This window comes from Vidua macroura, chromosome 20 (genome assembly GCF_024509145.1).
Source record: "Vidua macroura isolate BioBank_ID:100142 chromosome 20, ASM2450914v1, whole genome shotgun sequence".
Classification (NCBI taxonomy): Eukaryota; Metazoa; Chordata; class Aves; order Passeriformes; family Viduidae; genus Vidua; species Vidua macroura.
Genome location: NC_071590.1, coordinates 4,290,461 through 4,316,229, shown reverse-complemented (window position 1 = coordinate 4,316,229; position 25,769 = coordinate 4,290,461). Strand labels below are relative to the sequence as shown.

General features: G+C 49.2%; 1 protein-coding gene across 1 annotated transcript in view; it reads right to left on the bottom strand.

The window, feature by feature from the left end:
* CAMKK1 (calcium/calmodulin dependent protein kinase kinase 1) overlaps positions 1-25,769 on the bottom strand; it is a 96,731-nt gene that overhangs the window by 35,328 nt on the left and 35,634 nt on the right. Inside the window, exons 2-7 of the mRNA XM_053995713.1 lie at positions 21,488-22,006; positions 12,365-12,412; positions 10,733-10,786; positions 3,631-3,682; positions 2,948-3,081; positions 2,242-2,278 (exon numbers count right to left, since the gene is read on the bottom strand). Coding sequence (XP_053851688.1) covers positions 2,242-2,278; positions 2,948-3,081; positions 3,631-3,682; positions 10,733-10,786; positions 12,365-12,412; positions 21,488-21,928 — 766 coding nt within the window. The 5' untranslated portion in view covers positions 21,929-22,006. The remainder of the gene's footprint in view (positions 1-2,241; positions 2,279-2,947; positions 3,082-3,630; positions 3,683-10,732; positions 10,787-12,364; positions 12,413-21,487; positions 22,007-25,769) is intronic.

Here is a 25,769-nt window from a genome sequence, read left to right as displayed (position 1 = left end):
AACCATGAATGAATGAGAAGAGCAGCCTGGGCTTATTTGTTATTCATCACCTACAAAAACACATCCATTCCCATACCTGCAAAATCAATTTATCTCCACTCATTTCTCTTCCCTCACCCATGACAAGGACACCAGAGGATGTAAAATGAAAATATTAATCTCTTCAGCTCAGACAAATATCCCCCCTCCTGGCAGCTCTGTACAGGGAGACAGTGGGTGCTAATTTATCAACCACAGTGCTGCTGCTCTGGGCGTCAGCCCTGGTTGATTTGAGCCCTGTTGTACCTCCAAGGGAGGGTGTTTGGTGTGATATTTCCACTAAATTGCTGATAGCAAAGGAGATGCTGTAAGAACATGCTGCTCCATTTCTGCTGTGTCAATCAGCAGCACAGCTACAGCTTTGTCAGAGCCAAACACTCCCTGGCAGGAGCCACTGAAGAGGATTTGCTGGTGTGAGCTGAGGTTTGCAGAGCACATGAGTTTGTGTGTCTGATTAGGAGGTTGGGGAGAAGTGGTTTTGTGATCCTGCTCTGCCCTGTTCTGCAAACAGGAGAAAGATCTGCTTTTATCTAGAGTAGGAGAGCTCTGTCCCCATTAATTGCATGGGGATTTCTTACACCTCCCAAAAAATCTGAGCAGATCCCCTCCCCAAAGCACTGGGGTGTGGGATCTTCTGAAGGTACAAACACACAGGGCAGCCAATTCAGGCTGAATTGGCTCATCTTGCCCTCCAGAAGCTGCAGCTTGTGGAAGCACTTCATTATTCAACCACCCTGTACCTTTGCAGGTTGCTCAGTGCCTGCTCACATCCCATCCCAGTGACACACAGCCAAGTGCTCACAGCAGTGCCTGATCCCAGCAGTCACAGGCAAGGAGCAAACACCACTTCCTCTAGGTCTGCTCTGCAGTGAGGGGCATTTCTGGGAGGAGAAAGGTGCAGTTATCATCAGCTGGGGCAGCAGCAGGAGGGTGCAAACCCACTTGCAGGAGGTTCAGCCCTGAGCAGTGCTACTCCTTCTACCAAGGGACCTGCAGAGGCAGGAGCTTGATGTGCCTGAACTTCAGGGGATGCCAGGCAGAGGAAAGGGGTGATGAAACATGGACAACAGGGACATGGCCACTGCTTGTCACTCAGGGACCAGCACAACCTCCAATAGGACCAGGAGACTCCCCACCTGTCCTGCTGCTGTTGCTGCTATTTCTGGGATGGTTCTCTTATTCCACAGATAGAGCTTGGTTTCGTTTTGGGGCTTTTTTTCCCTTCTGCAGCTTTCTATCTTATCTCTCCCCTTTACTCCATCCCGAGGAGTTCAGGCCTTCAAACAACAGCCTCAATCACCCTCCCCACCACCAGTGCCATCACTTTGAGATGCTGCCAGATGCCACTGGGGCTTCAGCCCAAAGGGAAAAGTGGCTTTTCAAAGGCAAATTGCTTCATTTGCTAGGCAGAGTCCTCCTTCAGGCAGCTTCAGAAGTGTCCCATAATTATTTCATGAGGAGCAGTCTTTGAACCTGCTTCATCAGGAAACAGTTTGGGGAAGCAGAGCTGTAAAAGGGTCTGTCATCCCCTCCTCCAGCCCACCTCAGAGGGCACCTCAGGGCCTCCCAGGCCTGTCCTCAATGTTTTACCCAAATGGGGGTTAGGGATGGCTGGCACTGTCAGGGTTTGGAGGAGAGGAAGATAAAATGGGTGGAATTCCCTCACCCTCTGCATTAACACCCAGTCAGGCATGGCTTCCCCACCAAAGGTGGGAGTGCTGCTCCCTTAGGAGGTCCCGAGGCTCACCAGGGTGGTCAGAGTCTCTGCAGAGGTCACAGGGAACACTCCCAGGCAAGAGTGGAGTGACTCTGGAGTCACTACCACTATCCACAGCCTACAGAAGTTTCATAGCAGGAGGACAAGGAAACCATCCTGCACCCTTCTCTTCCCTCCTGGCTCTGGGACTGCAGTCAGCTCTACAGAGGGGAGGGCAGAGCAGCTGTCAGGTCTTTTCAGTGTCCCCATGGCAAAGAGATGTGCACAGCTGTACTGACACAAGGTTGCCTTACCCTACTGCACGGGGCCTTTCCATCCCAGCTGCATTTACAGGCGTTTAAACTTGGCAGAAAAAAAAAAACAAAACAAACTCTGCTGAAGTTGGCACAAGTTTCCTCCTGCATTGACCCCAAGTCCTGGCAGGTGTCACTTGCATCACTAGGCCCAAGCCCAGATGGTTCTGTTAGCTTATGAGACTCACATACCCATGTACAAGTTGTCCTCTGCAGGATCATCAAGGACCTGGGAGATCACAGAGACATAAGGTGAAAGAGGAAAACAGTGAAAAACAGCAGCAAAAAAGATTTTTAAGCAAGTAACACCCCCAGTATACTGTGCTAAGCTGCAGAACACAGAACAATTTAGGCTAATATTTAGAGAGTCCTGCAGAGAATTTGGAGGGGTTTTGGAGGACAGGGTTTTTGGGGGGGTTTTGGAGGACAGGGTTTTTGGGGGGGTTTTGGAGGACAGGGTTTTTGGGGGGGTTTGGAGGACAGATTTTCATGTCTCCAGAAAAATCTGGGCTTCTGCCTGTATTTGGAGAAACAGCCTACCAATAAAGGCACTGCTTGTCCTAAACTGACCTCAGTCAGTAATGAAAATGGCACTGAAGCCTTGCACTTGTGCACCTTCCCAGGCTTGTCTGCACACAAGTTTCAGTGATCAAAGCTCACTGCTATTTCTACCAGCACAGTGAGCTGCCTTCTCCTGGGCACCAGCCCAGAGCTCAGGGTGAGAGTGCAGCTTGTCCTACACAGTCAGTAAGACTTTGCAAAGGGATCACAGCCTAAATTTCTGAACATCTCTTTTAAATCAATTCTGGCTGAAGTAGGAGCAGTTCAAGAAAAATCCTCTTGTTGCAATACAAACCAGATTTGTTTCAGCACAACTTAGGGTGGAGAAGCAGCTCACCTCTATCAGCTTAACGATATTGATGTGGTCCAGCTTCTTTAGGATGGCTATTTCCTGATAGACTCTATCCAGGGGTGCCATGGGCTTGGGCTGCTCTCCAGAGGATGCTTTTGACCCTCTGGGAGGAGGCCGACCTGCAAGTGTGACAGCACAGTGAAGAATCCCTCATTTGGCAGCAGCCCCTGTGCACAGGATGAGCAGCCACTGGCCCCTCTGCACACCCTCCAGCTGTTCTGGAAGATCTCATCACCTTGCTCTCATCCCAAAGCTCTGCAGTCTCCCACCTGGAACTGAGCTCTCCAAGTCCCACTCAGACCAGCTGCTCCCAGATGGGTCTGGGGCATCCCATGGCCCAGCCTGCACCCAGGTGCTATCCCAGGGGTAAGGAAAGGAGGGCAACACCCTGCCTAACTTCCAGTGCCTAATTAGGCTTCATAAATGGTGAACATGGAAGAGTCACCACTTCAAAGAGACTCACAAAAACCAGAGCCAGGAATCTCATTACTGAGTGTGTTGAATTTCCCTGAGGCTGTATCTGCCCCCTCACCACCCCCTTCTAAGCAGCTCCCAGCTACATGGGCAGCTGCCACAGGAGGCCACGTTCTGCACTCCTTGCAGACCAGGTTTCTACAGAGAGATTTGGCTGAGGACAACAGGCAGACCTCTAAATGTGAGATACCCACGTGGAAATCCATACTGCTTCAAGAGCTTCTTTTTGGAGAGGACTTTCATAGCCTGGAGGAAGAAGGAAAAGCAGTGTTAAAACTGAACAAGAGCCAAAGAGCTGATTGCTGTGACCTGGAGTATGCTGGGCATCAGGCACTGGCTCAGGGCTGCTGCTCACCCTAGAGAAGGGTCCTGGTCAGTGGTGGCCACACCAGACAGACACTGACCCAGGCTTTCCTGAAAACACTGCTAACCATTTGTTCCATTCATCTTTCTTTGATTTATTTTCAAATGGACAAAGAAAAAGGAGCCAAATTTCTGCATTTGGGGCAGAAGCTTGAGGGAAGAGGTGGGTTCCTCTGGCTGATGCACTGCTTTGGATGATGTTATGGCCATGCTCCAGCTCAGAGCCACTTCAAGGCTGCTTTATCTTATGTTTTGTCTTGTCAGGGGGTATAAGAAGGAAACTGAACCCAGGCAGCTGAGGCATGGGAAGGGGTCAGGGCAATTGTCCCTGCCATCCAGCTGGCATTAGCATAGTGGCAAAAGGCAGTCTGAATTCAATAAACAGTCTTTGTGCCTCCATCTGCTCTGTGCATTAATAACCTTTTGGAGGGCCACTCAAACCCCCCAAGTGGCCCAGCAGATGAATATCTAATGAGAAACCAGCTCATGGTACAATCTGCTTGGGAAAACAGTCTGTGCTTCCAGGAGCTGGGATGGGCACTCACTCCTTCCCCTAGCCTAAGGGGTTACTCCTATTAATATAGCATCCAATATGTAATTCACACTGGAGTGACTCCTACACAATCTAAGCAACCAAGGAGTCCTGCAGGACACAGTCAAACTCCCAGGAATTCTGCATCACTACCACAGAGGCAGGGTCTCTGCCCACTACCTGTTTTTAACACTCATACCAGGAACAGGTCACCAAAGCCATTCCAGTGAGCTCCTTCCCAAGCTGCTGTTCCTGGCAATGATGGCACCACGTGCCCAAACATCCCCACCTCCCATCAGTGCTCCCACTGCAGCCAGGTTCATGGCTTGCTGAAAGGATTGCTATTTTTGGTACTGATCCAGTGAAATCCTCTGGATTTGCACCCGTGTAATTGAGAAGAGACACTGTGCCGTGTTTCAATCCTGCCTGACAGCTCCAAACCAACTGTTAGAAATGATGGTGTTGAGAGACAGACTCAGAGTGCTTATCTTTGACTTAGCACAGCTCTGTGTCCAATACAGGCAGCCAAATGACTCATGGTCTGCTGAATAAGGATCCAAGATGTGCACAACCACCTCCAAATACGGCCAGGACCAAGCCTGGAGGACTTCCTACGCTTCCCATTTTATCTCTCCATCATGAAAATTTATGAGAAAAATCAAAGGAATTGGTACATCCATTTCTCTTTCAACCATTGCCAACCTAGGGGGAGAACTCTCCTCTTGCTCCAATCCCATCTTGAGTCCTTGCTGCCTTCTGGCAAGGAGCTTCAGAAAAAGGACAAAACAGAAGATGCAATTTGCTGCTGAAAGCTCCTAAGTTTGGGAGCTTGGGGGCCTCAGCCTGAGGAACTGAACTACCACCAGTAGCCATGCCCACATCAGGATAGTCCTTCCCAGGAGAAGCTGGAGGGAGCAGGAAGGCACAGAGAGGAGCAATAGCTAAGACAAGACTTGCTCTTGGGGGCAGAAATGGAGGGAACAGGAGCTACTGCTGTCACCCAAACGCCTTGAAGGACACTTGAGGGGCAGTGAGGGGTTACTGCATTGTAGGAAAGTTGACTGCAAAGCACCACTACTGCTGGAAAGAAGCACCAGGGTATGCTTATGCCAGTTTTGAAGCACCAGTATCTGCTCCTGCACAAGCAGGGCTGGGTCAGAAAAGAGGACCTGTCCCACTGCACTGACAAACTCAAAGGAGGGACAAAAGGCAAAGTTCATCATGCAACAGGCCAGAACCACTTAATTATCACAAGAGCAGAGAGGAGGGCACGTGGCTGTGAAGCCTTACTTTAATTACAGAGAGCTGGCAGGACCAGGCTTCCTCCTGAATCGTGGCTGCTGTAATGGGAGCATCTCAGGGATGCTTCAGCAAACCTCTCCTTCTGGGCTCCGTGCATGACAGAGCCAAAGACATTTGTACTCACAGGCAGAGCTAATTACCCAGATAATGCCTTTCTGATAAAGAACCAGCTCAGAGCCAAACTGAGGGATTTCCCTTTGCATAGGCAAGTGTTGCTTCAGTCTTCTCAGGAAAAGAGGGAGCCTGGAGATTTCCTCCACACATCCTCCTCCCGACTGTTCCCGCGTGGACACGGGTCTTGACATTTCCCTTTGAGAAACAGCAGGAACTGAGTGCTTTTCCCTGGTGTATGTTTATTTTCTAAGTTTACTGCACTCTTCCTATCAACCCTACAGCTGGAAGCCACAGGGAAGCTGCCTAAGGGAAAGGAGATTCCAGGCTTATGGAGAGGAGGAATGCCTGTGACACAGCAGCTTTCACAGCAGCGGGACCACAAGCTGTGGGTGATGACAAGGGCAAAAAGGCCATTAGTTTTGGGAGGGAAGGGTGACAAAATGATTGAGCCAAGTGAACTTATCACCTGTCCTTGGTGATGCTTTCACAGGGCTCAGAATGTAATTTTATTTGCTAAGGGAGAGACTTGAACTGCAAGGGCAGAAGCCTGTGCACAGTCCCTACCTACAGCTCCCAGGGGAGTGGGATGCTGCTCAAAGATCCCTACTAACCACCTAAATCCTCTGCTAGTGCATGAGGACACACTGTGGGAATGCTGAACAGACCAGAGAGTGTTTCCAGCCCTTCTTCACCTGTCCTGCCTACCAACAACATCCCTCAGACAAAGCAGCTGAGAGGGAAGCTCTTCTGGCAAAGAGGACTGTTATTGCCTGAAAGAAAATCCTAAACCAGGCAGATATAGCTGCCATGGCCTTAAAATCCTGCTCCTGTGTTTGTCACCTTTTGTCCCACCAGCAGAATTCCATCATCAGGCTGTGCCCCATCCCTGCCGTGCCACCACAGCAGCGATACTGTCCTGGAGCTCACCTGTCCCCAGCTGCCTCCCGAGGATCCTGCTGCTACCCTGGGTGACCCAGCCCCTCAAAGCCCTCAGCTGAACAGCACAGGGTGTTAGACTAAGCCAGAGATCAGTTCCCTGCTGCCCACTGCTCTGGAGTGCAGCTGGCAGTGGTTCAGCAGCTGTTACTGAGCCAGAGGATGGGAAATGCAGGAGCTGTGCCTTCCCTTCCCGCCTGGATGGCAACCAAAACGGGTTCTCCAGGGGCTGGAAAGTTCAAGGCTTGCTGCTGGCCACCTTCTTAGCAGCAGCCCTTTGTTCAGCCACTCCTTTCATAAACCCATAAACCTGGAAGGAATTTCTCCCCATCACTGAGACTTGGTAGGAAAGAGCCCTCCATGCAAAGATCGTTAGGTACAAACAGAGGCAGAGAGCACAATCACACAAATCTTGTTTCTTAGGAAACAAGAGTAAAAAAGAAGGATGAAAAAAAGAAAAATCCACTCACAACCTAAATGCTGTTGCCTTATTCCAGCAGTAGCATAACAAATGCCCATCATAACCACTTTTCTTTGCAAGCTGATTTAGAGATTGAAAATAGGAGGAAGACATGACCTGAGGCTTCAAAGAATCAAATTCCATCAGCACAATGATTCCAGTCTAGATCTCTGCTTGGACACATTTGCCTTTGCTTTTTATTTGCTGCTTTTTCACAGAACTTGGCCTTTGACTTTTCCCTTAGTCATCGTCAAAGCATCTCCTTCAAACTGAGACACTGAAACCTTTCCAGTGTAAAGGGTCCCTTGGCAGAGCCCCACAGAAGCTGCTGTAACAGCTTCATGTGCCCCAGGAGCAGAAGGATCCTCTGCTCTGGCAGCCAGCTCTGCTTTCCAGTGGGGTCTGCTCCTTGGAGGGAGCACTGGCTCACGTACCTGGTGCAGAAATTCCAGTTTCCATGGTCTAACACATTCCCTGCATCCAGTGATGTGAGCCAGGACACTTCAGAGCCCTCCCAGGCACTGTGGTGCTCACAGCAACCAAGGGCAAAGCTCTTAGAAGCACTCCCTCATCTTTAATGGAAGGTAAAAAACCCACAAAGTAAACACAACCCGTCTACATTTTTTCCCAAATGAGGTGGTTGAATTTTTTTCTTGAGAGTTTTTCCTAATTCTAGGCCAGATCCGAAACTCATTAAAGCAGCAGCAATCTTTCCTTTGGCTTTGACAGGAGCTATATTCAGTCCTTGCTCCCTATAAACTCTGCCTTTTTGAAGGGACCTAGCAGAGGGTCCCACACCTCAGCAAGAATCAGGAGCCACACTGAATTATACCCCTAAATATTTTTTTTTCTTATTTCTTTACAATTTTGGTCCTTATTATTGCACCACACTAGCTTAAAGACAGTAAAGAAGGCAGCAACACCCTGGCCTCATGCTGAACCACTGCAAATGAAAATCAGTTATAGAAGCAGAATATCATAGAATGACTTGGGTTGCAAGGGACCTTAAAGATCATCAGTTCCATCTCCCTGCCATGGGCAGGGACACCTTCCACTAGACCAGAGTGCTCCAAGCCCCATCCAACCTGACCTTGCTCACTAAAGGCCAACAAGGGCTGATTTCCTCCAATTACTTCTTCCTGCTTTTCAGCACTGAGACAAAAAACACCATCTAGAGCTAAATCTGGGGGAAAACAAACACACAGAAAAGGCCATTCCCAACTATTAGAATCCCAGTTGCTTCTATTAACTGCTGGTAAGAGTCATTAGGTACCCCCGGGGTGCACTGCTGAGGAACAGAGAAGGGAAGGACAAGCAGGGCAGGATGGAAGCTGTCTCAGCTCTGGGAGAGCTCCAGGGTCAGGCACACCAGGCAGGTGGAGAGCTAAGCAGCCATAGCCAGTTGTACAATCGACTGTTTCTCTGAAGATTTGAAAAGTCTGCCAGCTCCTGAGCTGGCTGAATGTTTAGGAAAGGCAGAGGTGCCTCTACCATGGCTTGCCCTCCAGAAAACAAGCACAGGTGTCTGGGAGGATGAGGGTGCCAGGCATGTGGCTGCACTGGGGAAGGGGACAGCTCCCCCTGCCCTGCCAAGAGGGCAACAAGGACAGGGGACCAGAGTTCAGAGAGGCCCATCCCTCCATGCACCTCCCAGGATCACCTTCCCAGCCCAGGATCCAGCTCAACCCCAAAAGGAGGGTGGGGTGAGGCAAAGGGCACGTCCCTGCAGGGCTGGCACTAAGGGGGTCTTTGTGCCCTGCCCACCCTCAGGTGAGGCTCAAACAGCCCCAGGCACGGTGCCCCTCCCGGGCTGCAGCACCTCTGAAGTGTTTGCTTAGATTAGAAACCAAGATTAAGTGGGGATTAACTAACACACACCAGGCTAACCTGCACACAGGCTTTCACTTTTGGTTTCGGTGTGACCAGCTAAATCTACATCCGTGGGGTTAATCTGCATCCAAAACAGGGACAGGAATGCAGCAGGCAATGCTACCCTAAGCCCAGCTCTCCCCTGCTGAGCTGTAATAGGTGCCCTGCTCACCACAGGGCACCTCAATGGCATTTCCTGAACAAAAGGGCAGTGTGAAATGTAAGGATTATAATTTTCAAAGGAAAAGTATTTTCAGCTGGAAATAAACATGATTTATGGATGTGATGCATTCTCACTCTGTGCTACTGGTGCTGGTGGGACAGATGGATGAGGGAAGCCAGGGCTGGCACCATCACTCTCTGAAGAACAAACCATCCTGCTGCAGGGCATGGCAGGGAGGATTTGGAGGGCAGCAGAGAAAAGGAGCCACTGGAAAAAGCTTTGGTGCAGCTATGAATCAGCTTGGAAAGGATGGGAGATGGAAAGAATTGTGGTTCCTTTCCTTGGCCAGCTCCAGGGCACCTTGTCCAGATTTTTGTCTCATCTCTTCCATCCTGCATTTCAAGACATTCCTGCTGCAGTTCCATGCCTGTTGGAAGCACAGCAAGGCTAAGGAATACCCACAGGCACACAATTCCCAACTGACCATTTCAACCTGGTGTGTCACTTGTAATAAAGAGTCAGGGAGGAAAAACTACCTGGGGAGCAGCAGGGAATGAGCATGCTTTATGTTCCACAACACATTCTCATCCCCCTTTGTCCCAAGGGCAGCAGGGACAAGCAGCAGCACATGAGATTGCCTGGCTGCTCTGATGGGCCCATTTTCATCCACATGCAGGAGCAACAGCAGGGCACTCTCACCAAATGCAGTGTGGAGCAGCAGGGCTGTGTTGGGTTGAGGTTAAACAGCCCTGCAACCACACAGCTCTGCTTAGCAGATTCCTGCCCTGGGATCCATCACAAACTGCTGGAAGCTCTTTCCAGAAGCCTCTAGGCACAGCCACACATAGCAAGGAAGTTTTCCTTCCTTCCAGCTCCTGCTCTCAGCCTGAACAAAACAAGCCACAGGGCAAGCCCAGGGACATGAATGAGCACCTTTGCAGGCAGATTTCAGGAATTCCAGCTGGGATGGTTCAGATTCAGCTCCCTCTGAAAGGGGAGGCCCAGAGCAGGAGCCTTCAGCATAAGCAGCCTTTTGGAATATGAAACTCTCCAACTCTGGCTTCATTAAACCTCAAGATTTGCCTTCAGCCTTGCACCTTACACCTCATGCCCTGACAGTGAGCCTGGTTCAGTGTCCCCCGGGCATCCCCCACGGGGGTGAGATGCAGGGAGCCTGGCACTGCCCAGCCACACCACACTGCTCTGCATTTTCCTGAGAAACACCCCCTTTTCCTTACAAAACACTCCTGCTCCTTCCAGGCCAGGCTTCCAATGCACAGCAGGTGCTGAATACCACCACCCACACGCCTCTAATTTCAGGTGACCTGCTTCATAGCTAGAAGATGCCAAGGCAGATCAGCAGCATGCTTCTGCAGCCTGCCTGTTACGCAAGGCACCCAGCGGTCCCGCCCGCGCAGCGCTCCGTGCCCAGCGGGAGCCTCAGCTCCTGCAAGCCACCCAAATCACAAGGGCACCTGCTGAAAGCAGCCAGGTAGAGAGCAGCCAGTCCCAGGGGAACAGCAGCAGCCAAGAGGAGCAGAGCAGAGGCACACTTACGTAATACTTGTCATCGTTCTCGTTGTAGGCCAGTTTTACCACGCCGTAGGAACCCTAAAAATAAACAGGAATTGCACGGTCAGTTCAGCAGCTTCACCTCATCCTCTTGCTGCTCGAGGCTGGTGGACCACAGCTGGGAAAAAAACAACCCCCAAGGTCCCAGGCCATGCTGACCCCTGAGCAGTCTGCAGGTGGTGTGACCCTACAGCAAAGCTGGATGTTTTGGCAGCTCTGTTGGAGCCACTGGAGAATTATCCATGTCTGGAGGAGTTGAGTACTAGCCCACCACCTCCTGCCCTGAGCCAAAGCCACCCTGTCTGTCTGAACTCAGATGGGTGGGGAGCAGAGAGAAAAATTTTCAATCAGATTCCTTTTTGGTGCAAATTTAGAAATTCTGCATGAACACCTTTCCTGTTCCACCAACCACTTGCTGCCCAGGCAGATGCAGACCTGGACTGCTGCTGTACCCACAGCTCCAGGGACAGCCTGAAGCCAAGCTCCATCCAAACTGCTGTTTTTTTCAGAATAAACACTCATTTTATGCAAGTAAGACATGATCAGGTATTATCCCTGACAGATACCTGTTGAATAAATGAGTGGGATGAACACCAGAGCCTTCAAAATATTTCTGTTGACTTCACTGAGAGTTGAAATAAGGTTCTGGTCTCTGAGGAGACTAAAAAGCTATCTGGCTGATCCAGAAGCACAGCAGACCCTCTACCAACTTCACAGTGCCCACGTGCTTGCTGTGACCCACAGGGAAGGAAAGAGGCAGGGACAAATCCACCTGAGAGGTTTCACACTCTCCTTAGATCGTACAAAAGTCGTAAGTGGGTCTGAAGCTGTCTGTGAGTTTGGGATGGCACCTGCTGGGTGGTACCTGCAGCCTTACTCCCCCCTGCCAGCAGCCAAATGCACAGCCCATGGCACAGATGGTGGGGGTGCCATCCCACAGCCTAGGGCCTCTCATTTTGGAGGCATTTGGGCTGATTAAACTGCTAGTGAAGGTCTCTGCAGCTCAGGGTGCAGCCTCCCCTGACTGCAGTGTTCCAGCTGCAGAGGCAGACACAGCTTCCAGACAGCACCACTGCTTGTGGAGCCATCTGCAACGGTGGCACAGGGCCAGATGTGCAGGTGTCTGAGCTGCTCACCAGCCCAGACCTCTAAATAACTTTACAGGAATCTCTTTTGAATCATTCTGCAGCTTTTAAATATGCACTAGAATTAAACAAACATTTCATGTGACATAAAAACTTTAACTAGTCCTGATGGGGACCAAACACCTGCCCTGAATATCTTTTTGGGTTATTTTTTCCTTGTTGTGTTGTATTAATGTATCAAAGGCTCTTAGTATTACATTTGGCAAGCAAACACCCCTGAAAGGGAGCCAGCTTAACCACCTTCTGAAGGAGGAAAAATAAATCTAGATTTCAAAGGAAGTAACTCCACTGTGACCTTGAACAAAACTTGCTCAAACTAATATGGAAAAAACTCTCAAAAACAATAAAAAACCCCAAACACAGCTTGCAAGAAGCCTTGGCCAGTGATGTCACTTGGGCTGGCACAACCTTTCCAGCCCTATTCAGATGTGTGACACAGGCTGGTGTGACCAGCATGAGCCCCAGTACCTACCTTGCCTATTTCACTCTGCAGCTTGTACTGGTTTAATTGCACACAGTCCTGCAGATCAAAGGGAGAACATAATTAGAGTATTGGTAAAGGAAATGACTGAGTTTGAATCAGGTTCAAATATCAGCAGAGTGCTAAATAATTAAAGACTTAATCTCACTTAAACTGGTGTATGTTACACTATAAGCACTGCTTTTTTTACTTTTTTTTTTTTTTTTTTGACAATCCAAGACAAAACAATTATGGGCTGAATTCTGATTCTGATTGTGCTGGTGTAAAACCACCCCAATCCCCCAGCATTGCCCTAGGTTGAGCCCAGCAGCCCCTGGCCTGTTTACATTAACCCTCTCTACTGGACTGTGCTCAGCACCAGGCAGGAAAATCCCTGTCCCAGCTTTCCTGGGCTTTCACAGCCTGGCAACTCCCAGGATCCTCCCCAGGGTCACAGCATGAGCCCGTGCCCTTCCCAACAGCAGCCTGGCAAACACAGGGCCACCCTGGCTGTGCCTGCAGCAGAGGAACCCTCGCCTGGATCGTGGGCTGCTCCTCCAGGAGAGCACACAGAGCCAAGCTCCTTTGCTGTGCAACACAAACAGGGGATTCCCTTCAGCTGACACGTTTGCTAAAATAAATCACCCCAGAGCAGATCTGATCTCTGCTGCTGAAGAATCCAGCCCTGAAACCCCACAGGATGGGGATGTGGTGATGGGGTGCTGAGCTCCTCCTCAGACCAGGGGTGGCAAAAGGGGGAAAACAAGGTGGAACAGAAGATCCATGCAGCCACCTGGTGTTAAACCCACCCTTCCTCTGGAGCTGTACACCTTGCTGCAGAGCCAAGCTCAAGCAGAGCTGAGAGCTCCTGCTGGCATCTCTGCAGTGCTGGCACCAGGCAGAGTGGGCTGCAGTGGAGTTTGCCTTGGTCCTCCCTGAACACAGCCCTGAGCTGCATTGCAGGGCAGGGAAGAGCCCCCACCTTGGTGGGGTGAGGACAAGGAGGAGTTACCAGCCCCAGGACACGGTGTGGGCTGAGCCTTAGAAGGGTTGCACTTCCCAAGCCAGCATTTTTGAACATTTCTCCCCAAGACTGCCAAGCACTAAAACAGGCTGGAAATTCACAGCCAGCCTCTGCACTTCTTTGGGAACAAAGCTGATATAAAACATGCAGACAGGTAGATTAGCCTTCCCATAAACCTCAAAATAGCCCTGCCATCTACAGAAGCAGCACCACAACATAAAAGCAGCGACAGATGCCTTCTGACCATTTTTAAGAACAGGGGTCTGAGAGCCCCTGCCCCAGGCAGCATTCCCACCAACAGCAACACTCCTCTGCCTCTCAGGGCCCAGCACAGGTGTGGGAGATGATAATTTTGACTCTTCTCCTTCACCAACCAGAAAACATTCCTAATGCTCCTAACTCAAGAGATCATCACAATAAAAGGAATAGGGGACTGATGACTCTAAAAGCCTACAAGCCATGGCTTGTCAGGAATACAAGGAATGGTTTAAATCTTGATCTTGTTGCCAGGGAAGGAAGTTTTTTCCACCTCCCTGACAGGGAAGAGCAGCCAACTGTGAGTAATGGGGCCATAGAAGTGTATTAACTGCTGCTAGCAGAGCACATATCTTTCCAAAGGTAAAAACCAATCCATCAGAACCAGGAGGTAAAAACCAATCCATCAGAACTAGGAGCACCAAGAGAGGAGAAAGCATGACCCAGCAAAAGCCAAGATGCAAGGCATGAGGGGCCTGAAAGGATGTCCTTCCCCAAAGGAGGGGGCAGCATGCAGGAACTCAGGGTATGGACACAAGGAGGACAAATTCCCCTGCAAACCCTGTGCCAGCAGATTCACTTCCCAGTGTGAGGCTGTGCTTTGCATTGTGGTGACTTTCACAAATTCAGCAGGAACGCTTTTCTGATGATGTCTCCTGTCCTCTGTGCTCAGCTTTGTATCCCTTGCCTGGTCCTGTGAAAACTGCAGTGCTGCAGAGGGAGAAACACCCACTGGAGCAGCTGGGACAGGCAGGAAAAGTGACCATTCCTCCAAGAAAGCCTCCAACCACCTCAAATCTCCTGCTCTTCAAACCAGGTCTTGCTAGGAGGCCTCCTCCCTGAGCAGGGATCACTTGCAGGAGTAGATACAGCCTTTCACACACAGCCATCAACTCTTTGCTCTGCACTTTCAAGCCAAGTGGCATCTCTAAAGCACCAAGAGCTGCTTCTTCTTGCTCCCAGACTGCCAAGGAAGCCATGGTGGCATCTTTTCTCTCTTTCCAGAAGGAGCAGAGCCCTTTGTGCAGGATGCAGTCTGCCCATCCATCCATCCATCCATCCATCCATCCATCCATCCATCCATCCATCCATCCAGGCAAACCTCCCCACAAAGCAGGAGGAGGGACTGTGCCTTATCCCTGTGTCCAGGCCACCAATTCCTTTGACCTTCCATCACCCCTCTTACCTCTGGCCAGAAATCACCATTCTTATCCCCAGCAGACCGATCACCTGAAACATCTCCCTGGTGCTTCACGGCTGCTAGATGGAGCTTGTGACACCAGAAGCCCCATTTTTGGGGACAGGTTTTTGAAAGGGGTGGATAAACACTGGCAGAAAGTTCCAAAGGAAAGGCAATGACCAGATGTGAGCTCACACACTGTCACCACCTGGCCCACACTCCCAGTGCTCTCCACTCAGGTAATTCCTGGTGGGAAGCACCAACACTTCAGCTTCTGCAGTGCTTCCAGCACTTGAGCTGAACACAGCAGAAATCAAACCATATTATAGGTGCTCTCTATGTTTTTTCCTCTTGCTGAAAAGACCATAATTCAGTGCTGAAGCGACTCCTGCCACGTGTTGCTGCAGGCTGGAAGGCTTATTCTGTTACTTGGTTCTCCCACAGGAAGTGGGATAATTGTCCTATTCCTTTATCAGAGAAAAACACCTATCTCTGGGCCAAGTGTTTCTTTAAGATAACATTGTACAATTCTCTTGATTTCATCACCCTGATTTATTTGCAACTGCTGATAAACACAAATAGAGCAGAACCTTAATGAGATCCTTTAATGAAAAATTGTCACCAAATTAGACTGAGCCAGTCCAAGTGTGCAATAATCGTTTCACCTTAAAAAACAAGATGCCCTCTGTGTTAACAAGTCCAAGGTATTAGTCAAGAGAGGAAGGGAAGGGGAAATCAGTGCCACAGAAAACAAAAATTGGTCAGAAATCATAAAGCACAGTGCAGTCCAGGCCCAGTTCCAGAAATCCACTGTGGCCACCACTGGGTGACAGAAATCCTGAGAAACTGAGAACTGAGCCTCGGCTGCCCCAGGAGAGATGCATGGATTGGAAGGGAGAACCAGAGCTGATTTCCAAAATGAGACCTTCTGAAAACAGACTGCCTACATACATATAATGGAGAATACATATATAATGGAGAATTTTGTCCCTTAAACAAAGCCAAATTCCCCAATCTGAAAAGAATTTTCAGCAATTCAGAGATATACCTTAAAGAGAAGCATGGAAGAAAAATGAGGAAACACTGGCTTAAACTCATCCTGCCTAGAAGGGGAAGTAAAGGCAGTTCTGAAAACAGGCAAAAATGAAAATAAAAGCCAGAAAATGGGTATTGAGGGCAGCAATGAATTCAAATTAGAAAGTTGTTCAGGGACAGAGAAGGATGGACAGGAAGCCCAGACCTCCTGGTGGTAAGAAAATAAACAGATTTTGAAACAACATCCAAAAAGAAGGGCAAAAAGAAAGCCCAGCCCTGCTGCACTGCCCTGGCCATGGCTGGGCAGAGAGCTCAGCACTGGGGCTCACCCACCTGAGACCCCAGAGCTGATGCAGGAGCCTGGGACTCATGGGACCAAGGCAGACCCTTCCAGCCCCCCTCCAGATGCAGCTTTTTCTCCTTCTCTCCAACCTTACCCTTAGACAAGTTGGAAAAGCAACTTTAAATAAAGGTTAATTCATCCAAGGAAAGAAATTAGCAATGTGAGGGAGTCTTCTTTGAAGAAATGTTTTCCAAGTATCTTTAATCTTTTCAAGAGCTCTGGTTTGAACATCACAGTAAGGCCTCGAGAAGAAATTCATCTGGGGAATTTGTAGGGCTGGAAGGGGAAGCTCTCAGCCCATGCTGAGTAGGAGATCAGCTCCTGCCTCTGCCCTGGCCCCACCTGAGTTCACCTTTGTGCACAGCAAGGAAATCACTTTATGAAGAAAACCAGGCAGGTCCCAGGCCCTGGAGGAGTGTGAGACCTGGCTCAGCCGAGCACCAAGGCACTGCCTCTCAGCTCTTGGCACCAGCTGCTTCAAACCAGCTGGCCAAACAAGCAGGGAGCTCTGATAAAGATGAGAAAGAACAAGGAAAGAATGGACAAAGAAGTGATTTATTTTCTGTGCCTCTGGAGTAAGCCATGGACAATCTAGCATAGGAAAATTCCCTTTGTCAGCTCATTCTCCTCCCTGCATCTGCAGGCCAGGAGCATTTCCAGGGAGGGAGCAGGCACTGGGCCCACTCATCCTCTCCACTCCTGCTGGAGCACACACAGCTGCAGCTGATTGCCATGACTGCAGGGACACCTGCAACAGTCCCCTGCTGATCCCAGAGGGTGGAGAGAACGTAGACACCAGGGCAGGAGGGCCTGGGGTTCAGGGGGAAAAATGGAACATGTGAAAGGGAAAGGAAATTTAACTGGAAGAGACTGGAGAAGAGACTGTATAAAGCAATTAACTGTGCTGGCAGGTCTGGGGAGAAAACCTGAATAAAAGACATATTTTATTCTTCTCCTAGCCACTCTTCAAGTAAGATTTTCTTGGCTAACTCAAAAGTTGCTTTAAAACAGCAGAATTAAAAACAAAATCCAAACCCAAACCAAACCCACCAGCACTGCATTTTCAAATGCCTCATTCCAACACGCAGCACCTCTCCCCTTTCACAGATCCAAGACCTGCTGTTATAGATGGGACAAGCTCTGTCAGTCAACACAGGGACAAGATCTCAGAGAGTCTTTCCCTGACACATACAAACACCAAGGCATCATCTGGGCAGCAAAGCAGAAGCTGCTTTTAGCAGTCTCTGGAAAATCCTCTCCTCTTGCCTTGCAGCCAGCACAGAGCAGGAGCCAGGAATGTCACATCAATAGAGGTAAAGTGGGCCTAAACTCTGGGGCTTGTGCCTCAGCTCTGCAGCTTTATGTACCCTTAATAGCTTCAGCTTAATCACTTCTGTGCCACAGCTGAGGGCAAAGCATTCTCTTGTCAGAGCAAAGCACTGATAGGCAGCAAGGCAGCAGAAATCCCATCAGGTACTCCTGTCAGGGAAGGCATCACTGAGGGAACCTTCCATGGATAATCTAAGAAAGGAGGGGAACAAACAGGGAGCTTTTAGAATTACAGATCAATTTTTGATAGAGAAATGACAGAACACAGTAACACTGTTGGGAGAGCAGAACATGTTTCTTCTCTCGCAGAGCTAAAACTGCAGACCCAGATTTGTCAGCAGTGGCTGCAGGACACCAGCAGCTGCCAACTCTTTGTCCAAGGGCAGTTGGCTAATTGGTGTCTCTTGGAATAGCCTTTGTGCAAGACAACCAGCCCCAGCCCTGCTGCAGCCCTGCCAGCCCAGGAGCTACCACCTGCCTAAATAACAAATCCAAAAGCAGTGCTCAGAAGGCAGGTGTCTGTGGAATGGTCCCAGAGACAGGACAACCCCAATTCACTGCTTGCTGCTGCCACTTGATAAATCCTCCCTCAGCTTCAGCTCTTGTACCTCTTGATCCCTGACCAGAAGTTTTCCTCCCAGCCTGGGAACAAATATTAAACCAGCATTAAAAAGCTCAGTAGTATCTCTCTAAGAGAAAACAATGTTCTTCCATAATTCATCAGTGAAAGCAGAGCATTCAGCTCTGCTGTATCCCCACACTGTCTCTGCATAGCACATCTCTCCATTATTTCTCCAGATCAGTCCAGGATACAGCATCAATGACAGGCAGGCACTGAGCTGCCATCCTGCTGGAGAGGGAAGCAGACTCAGAGGAGATGGCTATCAGCACAACAGGAAATTGTGATATGCAGCTGTGTCACCCATCCCTGCTCCTGACAGACAGTGCCTGCACATGGGTACTGATAAAGCCTGAGTGCTCCTGAACTTCATCTCTGCACAGTCTCTAACTGACCTGGGCAGTGGCCATGAGCTGGAGCAATGGATGTTCTGCTACTTTGAAACATAAACTTTAAGGGATTTAAAGATTTTAGAGGAGCTAAGATTTTAGTTAGGATAAGCCTTACTAGAGTTAATTAAAATAAATGAGTAGGCCTTGATGAAGTTAAGAGTTAGTAGTTAACTCATAATTGATTGCTTGTCAACACAATGTTTAGTTAGCTGGGCTTGTAATGAAGAATATAAAAACTGACAAATAGCTTTTAGGAACATAAGACAATTGTGGGCCTCCTCTGTTCTGAAACCAACTGAAGACAGGGAATGGGAGTTCTACCAAGGTTCATTTGTCATATTTTCATTGAAAAGATAGAAAAGTCAAAATGAGGAAGACTTCATTTACTTCCTCATTTTGGGGCCCCTCCCCATGAAAGGGACCACCGACCCATTTCAAGGAACAAACTACGCATGCTTAATAGCTTTGGGAATGATTAGCATACGGAGCGAGAAATGGGATGTACCAAATTATGAATATGTATTTGTATTTGGATATTCAATTCTTGCGTGGATAAAAGGACTCTGTAATCATCTGAAAGGTGCGGTGTGTATTTGGGAGCTATCCCACACGCTGCCCGGCGCCGCAATGAACATACACTTTCTAACTTTAAACTGTTAGAGAGTTTTTGTCCGTCACAGTTGGATATCAGTACTAGATCAATATCCATATTTCTTTAATAATTCAACTGAAAGGCACTGGCTGAGGATGCTAGAAACCCAAAGCAAGGGGAAAGAACCAACTCCCAAATGGCTTTAAGCAGGTGAGAGGCACAGACTGGAATACAAATGTGCAGCTTGCCTAGAACAAGGAGCCATTTGCAGGCAGGTCAGGGCAATGCTGGGCCTGGTGACCTGGATCTTGTCAGTGACCCACCAGTCCTGCTGCTCACTGGGGGTCTGCATATCAGAGTGACCACCAGACACCCAGCAGCACCATGATTGTATTTCTCATTACAGGCTGATTTCATCCCCAATAGGACCAAAAGCCTCAGCATGGAGACCCTGGTAACTTTTAGAATCCCTGAGAGAGAACAGAAGACCTACTCTCTGGTTCTGTCAGAGTTCCCTGCTGTCTCTCTCAGCTGCACAGCTGGGATTGGGACTGGCAGTGCCTCTCACAGCCACCAACACAACAACCCCTTAACAGCCACTTGGCAGAAGCAGTGGTGACCCTGGACACTGGAGCAGGGCTGTGTGCAGGCTGCACACTCACCTGGCTGTCACACACAGCTCACCATTCAGTGCCCAGACTCAAATTTTACCCTGTATCCAAACATGTGTTTTCCTAATCCTTCTGTTCCTTACGGGGTACAGATGCTATCCCTATAAGGTGGGAAGGAGCAGCACAGCTCCTGAGAGCACCTCTGTGAGGGCAAGCACTCACCCCAGAATGTTCCCAGCTCGCCCAGGTTCCCTTCCCACTCTTCCCACAGCCATTCCCCATTAATATGAGTGATGGTTTCCACCAGGCACAGCTCTGTGGCACAGCTGGGCTGCACCACAGCAGAGCTCTCTCAGTGATATCCAAGTGACCATGAAAAAGGCAGCGCTGTGTAAAGAGCTGCTGCAGGAGCAGGGCCACAAGGGCTCCACATCTGCATTTTAAACACTGCCCACCCCACCCCCAGGCAGTAACCCTTGCTCCCCAGGATGCAGATGCTGTGGAAGAGGATGGAGGACTTTGAATTTGCTTGCAGATGGGAATGTGCCAGTCACACTTGACTGCAGTTATGTTGAAAGATTTCAGAAAAGCCTCACTCCTGGCACAGACGCAGCACTGCAGGATGGGAGAGCTGGCACTCAAGTCACGTCCTGCTTCCAAGAACTGGATCCTTTCCCTCCCTGCCTCCCTTGTTAAAGCATATGGCTGCTGTCAAAGAAGCTGCAGTCTCTGCAGTGCACCTTCTGCATGAATCCTCTTATCAGCAGGGGATGCACCACTCGTCCCACAGCTGATGTGGCTTGCACAACTCCCCAGAGGACAACTGATTTGGTGTGCACCACCACCCTCTCAGATGTGCAAGGGGAAAACACCCACTTCTCAAAAGGGAAACACCAAGCCACACAGAGGTTTAGCTCCAGGTTCCTTGGACCCACACTGGCAGGAGTCTAACCTCCAGTGGTTTGGGGGGGGTCCCTGTGTCACTGCAGGCATCTAGGTCATGACACTGGGCAGCGTGGTCTGAACACCCCTCTGCTCCCCACCCCTCTGCTCCCCACCACAGCACATCCAGCACTGGGAATTGCAACCATCAGCACTTCCATCAAGACACTCGAACACTGACAGCATGTCACAGCCCAGGGCAGGTCTGGGACCAGGAGAGCAGCTGCAGAACAACCACAGCCACCCAGACACCCCTCTGAAGGAGAGCAAGGTCACAGCCCTCCCTTACCACTACTGTTACAAATGCTTTAAAGAGAAAAGAAAACCCTGACAGGAGCCAGGCATTTAAGCTCTTTATAAAATTAAATCATGCCTTCAATTATGGCAAAACACAATAGTAGATACATAATCTCCAGAAGTTTAAATCCATAAAATACCATCAGCAAAGCTGCTGTGACTGGTGAATTCCCAAAGGGCACCTACAGCAGGGACACAAGAGCAAAGTCATTTGGCCACAGCCCTTTCTCTGAACACCCTGAAAGACTTCCTGCATGCTACCATGGCACAGGGGTCATGGTCCCTTAGCAAGACTACCCCAGGCAGGTGAGGGCCAAAGGAGCCAAATGTCAGGGCCAGGGCTACACCCAGCAGAGCTCTCCAATTCCAAGCTATATCATCCCTGGTTCCAGGAATTTTTTTTTCCCCCACTTTGAAATAACGTGCTACTACTCCAGAAAACTGAAGGCTCCCATTAGCACCTGAGAAAGACTTACCTTACCTCAACACCTCAGCTGTAGGGGAGAACATGCCTACCTCAGAGTCTGATATGGAGACCCGATTGGACTCTATTGTTGGTCTCCTGATTATACGTGGGGATGGCCCTGTGGCATAAGGACCACAACCTGGAGTGTTGCTAGAAGCCAAATAACCTCCTGATGATCTTTCCTGAAGGGACAGCTTCCTACTTGATAGACCAGGTCTGGTTAGAGGTCTCTTGGGAACATGCCTCAAGTGAGCATCTTCTGACTGCTGGGAAGGCAGAAATTCATTGATTGCCACATCACTGCTGACTCCATTTCTTTGGATGTCCTTTATGTTATCAGAAAATACTGTGTCATTTTCTTCAGGGTTGTCTTCACCATTTTGGTCCCTTCTGTCTGGGACAACAGACACATCTATGGCTGCCACCCTCTCCACCAGTTCAGTCTGTGTGTCCATGCCTCCATCCACGACATTTGCTGGAGAGTCCCCCATGGCTGTGTCCAGCTTGTTTGCTCTCAAATGGTCACACAGAGAGCAGTGATGTTAGTGCTCAAAGGCTCCATGAAATACCTGAGAGGAATCACAAACAGAGGTAAACTGAATAGAAATGTTTACTCAACACAAATATAACCAGTCATTTCTGCCTTCTTCCAGCATGCAAGAAAGTGAAGGCAAAACACTGGCAGGCTGTAAACAAGGTACAAACACTCAGATTAAAAGGCAAACCCAGGCATTGAGCTAGACAGCAAAGAGATAAAAATGAAATTTTATCTGATGTGTAACAAGTGACACAGCTAAAGAGAACTTTTCCTTCTGTAGCCAGACCCACAGAGCTTACAATAGTGGGAGAAGCATCCCAACAGCTGAGGGCCAAGGGTCGAACTTTCAACCTCTTGAGTTCTTATTTATAGGAGACAAGAGCTTCTGGCATGTACTGAAACCCAACAGGCACAACAACAACTCCACAGCCATTCAGGGCTCCGCAGTAGTCTCTGTGCTGCCCTGTAGGGCCTTAAAGAGTGTCACAGAACGGCCAAGCCTGGTGACTTCCACACTGCCATGTGCAACATGGTCAGCAAAAGCAGAATTTAAAAGCAAATCCAGTTCCAGGGTCGCCCCTGGCCCTACACAGTTGCAGTCTGTGTGCAAACACATGTTAATCTTGCTGCCCACTGTATATAAAGGCTATAGTGATTTGCAAATCAACAATACTTAATGATTAAAATGTGGTGGGAACCAGCTTTTCCTCAGGAAAAGACCTACAGAACACAGAAGTGTAATACAAAGCTAAAACTGCTGCATAAAATCGCTGTTTCCTGGATGCTAATTTCAGTCTCAATTTAAAACAGACTTCAGTCTTCCCAGCACAGTGCAGAGCAGGAAATGATCCTCTGCAGCACATGGCTGTCAACATTTAATTGCCTCTGAAGATGCAGCACTGCATCATTTCATCCCTGTGCCCAGCTTCTGGGGATAGTGGAGGAGTACTTCACTCACAGCATCCTAGCCTGCATCCAGTGAATTCCAGAGTAGGCTTAACCCTGAATTATTGCAACCTGTGGTTCTCTGTATTCAAAGCAGGTTGTGCATAAAACCCCTGCAAGCCAGGTGACACTTGCAGCTACATTTCATTTACATGAGGAGAGGCTGGGGGTGAGCCCCATCCAGCATCAGCCTGGGAACACTCACAACCCTTGTCAAGGAGCACAGGTTGAGCTGGGCTCAAAGCTGCCCAGCAACGCTCAGTTAAACACACTACAGTGAACTCTGCTGCACAGGGTTGGCCTCCTGAGTCCCCCCTGGCAGCCAAGCTCAAGCAACCTTTTATATCAATGAGAAAACCAGATTAAGATCTTGACTGGAGGCTTCACCCTAGGTCATGTGCCAGTCACAGGGAGACAAGCTGGGCACTCGGTGTCACAGAAAGGGAATATCCAAATCTAAGATGTTCCTCTCCACATCCCCCTGTTCACCTCCTTTCCCCCCTCCTGTCTTTTCTGCAGGCTTGCCTGAAACTAATTGACAGAAGTGTCACTCACTCAAAACAGTAATGAAATGGTGAGATCAGCTTTAAAAGCTTCTATTAAAACTATATTTAAACATGTCAATCCCAAAGCACAAATCCCCTTTGGAGCCAGGGTGCAGGCACTGGGGGTGGCTCTCAGCAGTGAGGGAGGGGTTCAGTGGGGCTCAGCCCAGCACACACTGCACGTGGTCCCACAAACCCGGGGGGAAGCAGCAGGAGCCTCCCCTCTGCCAGACTTCCCTGCTCTCCAAAGCCCCAAAGCCAGGCTGCAAACCAGCAAGCCAGAAGTGACCCTGCAAAACCCATTTGTGGGAAGCCCACCAAGGATTTGCTGTCTGCAAAATGCCTTTGGGAAGTGTGGAGAGCTCCTGAGCTAAACAAGGAACATCAGGTCAGGGCTACTGCAAGCCTGCAGTCACCCCAGTTCCTCTGCAGAGGCTTTCCCTGCTCTGCAGAGCCTGGGGAGCAGCACATTTCCCACTGACACACGTGGGAGATGCCTGCATGCTTGGCTCTAGGGGAAGGTCATCTCCTCAGCCCAGGGAGGCACAGTCAGTCTCCAGCCCTGCCTGTGGGTCAGGGCTTCCCAGGGCTGCTCTGCACCAGCCCCATCCCTGCTGTCGTTAGCCGCTGCCAGGGCTGGGCTGCAGCTCTCCTGGCAGGCTGGTACATCACAGAAGTCATTTTAAATGAAGGCAAGGAGGGAGCAAAAATGCTTCCACCATTTAACCCGACTTGCCCAAAGGATAGGAGGAAACCTCCAGGCCACCTGTGCTGAAAGCTGTTTCTTCTGCCTACAGAGAAACAAACCACCTTTCCTTGATGCAGCTTTAGCCCCTGGACAGTCACAGCTCACCTCACCCCCAGGCAGCACCAAGAGGAAAATGAATCTGCAGCTGAAGCCTGCAGCTCCTTCACCTTCTTCCCTCCTCCTGCCATGAGGTTTTCCCCCTCTGTGGGAGCAAGGGGAAAGAAGAATCTGCCCATGTTGCTGTGTGGATGGGTGTGAAAGCCCAGAAACCACCCACCTGGACTGAACATTTGGGATTCTCATGCTGCTCAGCCAGCAGGAAGAAAGGCCTGGGAAGAGCAGCCCAGCAAACAGTGATGCTTGTGTCAGTCACCTGAGCAGCTCCTCAGCACCCAGACCAGGCACCCAGGGTGTCTCCCCCTCAAAAGTTGAAGCAAACTTGCTCAGTTCTAACCCACAGCAAAATAAATCCTCAGCTAACTGACAACTGAACTAGATAAACTGATGATAAACCCCATAAATCAGTTCATCCCATCAAAACAAAAACAGACCCATACATTGCTGAAAAAAATAATACAGTGCTGCTAAAAGCAGACTTTAAATAAAATAATTGTTCATCTGTAGAGCTGGGCTTTGTTTCAAGTTCTGCTGTTTTGAAGGATTCGTTTTCACTGATAAATCCTCCAAAACTGTATTGGAAAGAAAAGATTTCTGAATAAGCAAATCAGTTATGTGCAGCCCAGCCTCTGAGTGCATAAACTCAGTACAAAAGGCAACTATTCATTTCTGCAAGGCTAAATCAATGGTGGATTTGCAGTTTTTCAGGCTGTGGCACAACCATACCTTGCTGTGATGGGAAATCCCAGCAAACAGAACTTCTACCACCACCATCTCCCAGCTCCTGCAGAGCTTTGCTGTCCCTGCTGATCCCCCACAACACTGAACACCTGCTGTAGAGCAGAGGATAATGCTGCAGACAGGAACCAAAACTGCAAACAAGCTTATATGAGCAAAATTAATTTACTTACAGATATCTTATTTACCATTTTTCCCTGTAGCTATTCCTCTGCTGCAGGCAGATTGCCACTTCAACCATGATTTTCACAATATATTTATCAAACGGCTGCATATGTTTCCCAGACTGGCACTGAGCAGAGAATGGTACAAAAAACCCTTTTGAAAGGAACATGATCCCAGAGAAAACCTCTCTGTATTTTATGTGGGAGTGGGAGATGAGAAGATGCAATTCATTTTGCTGCTCAATAAAGTATTCCAAATCATTGTTTGAAAAATAAAAAAAATGTAAATGTAGTTTACTGCCTGCTCCATCCTCATGGCTAACTAGAAATGTTCCTATCAGGAAGGATGGGGAGGCTAAAAGGCCCTGAGCCACAGCAAACCCAGTTTCATTTCCTAAATTTGCTAGAGACTGTAAAAAACATTGACTTTATGGCTTTGTTGCAGTTCCAGGTTAAGAGGAATGGTGCTGCTTCTCCTTTGTGTCCCTGAGAACACACCTGCCCTGTGCTAAGGTCATTGCAGGAAAAGAATCCCAG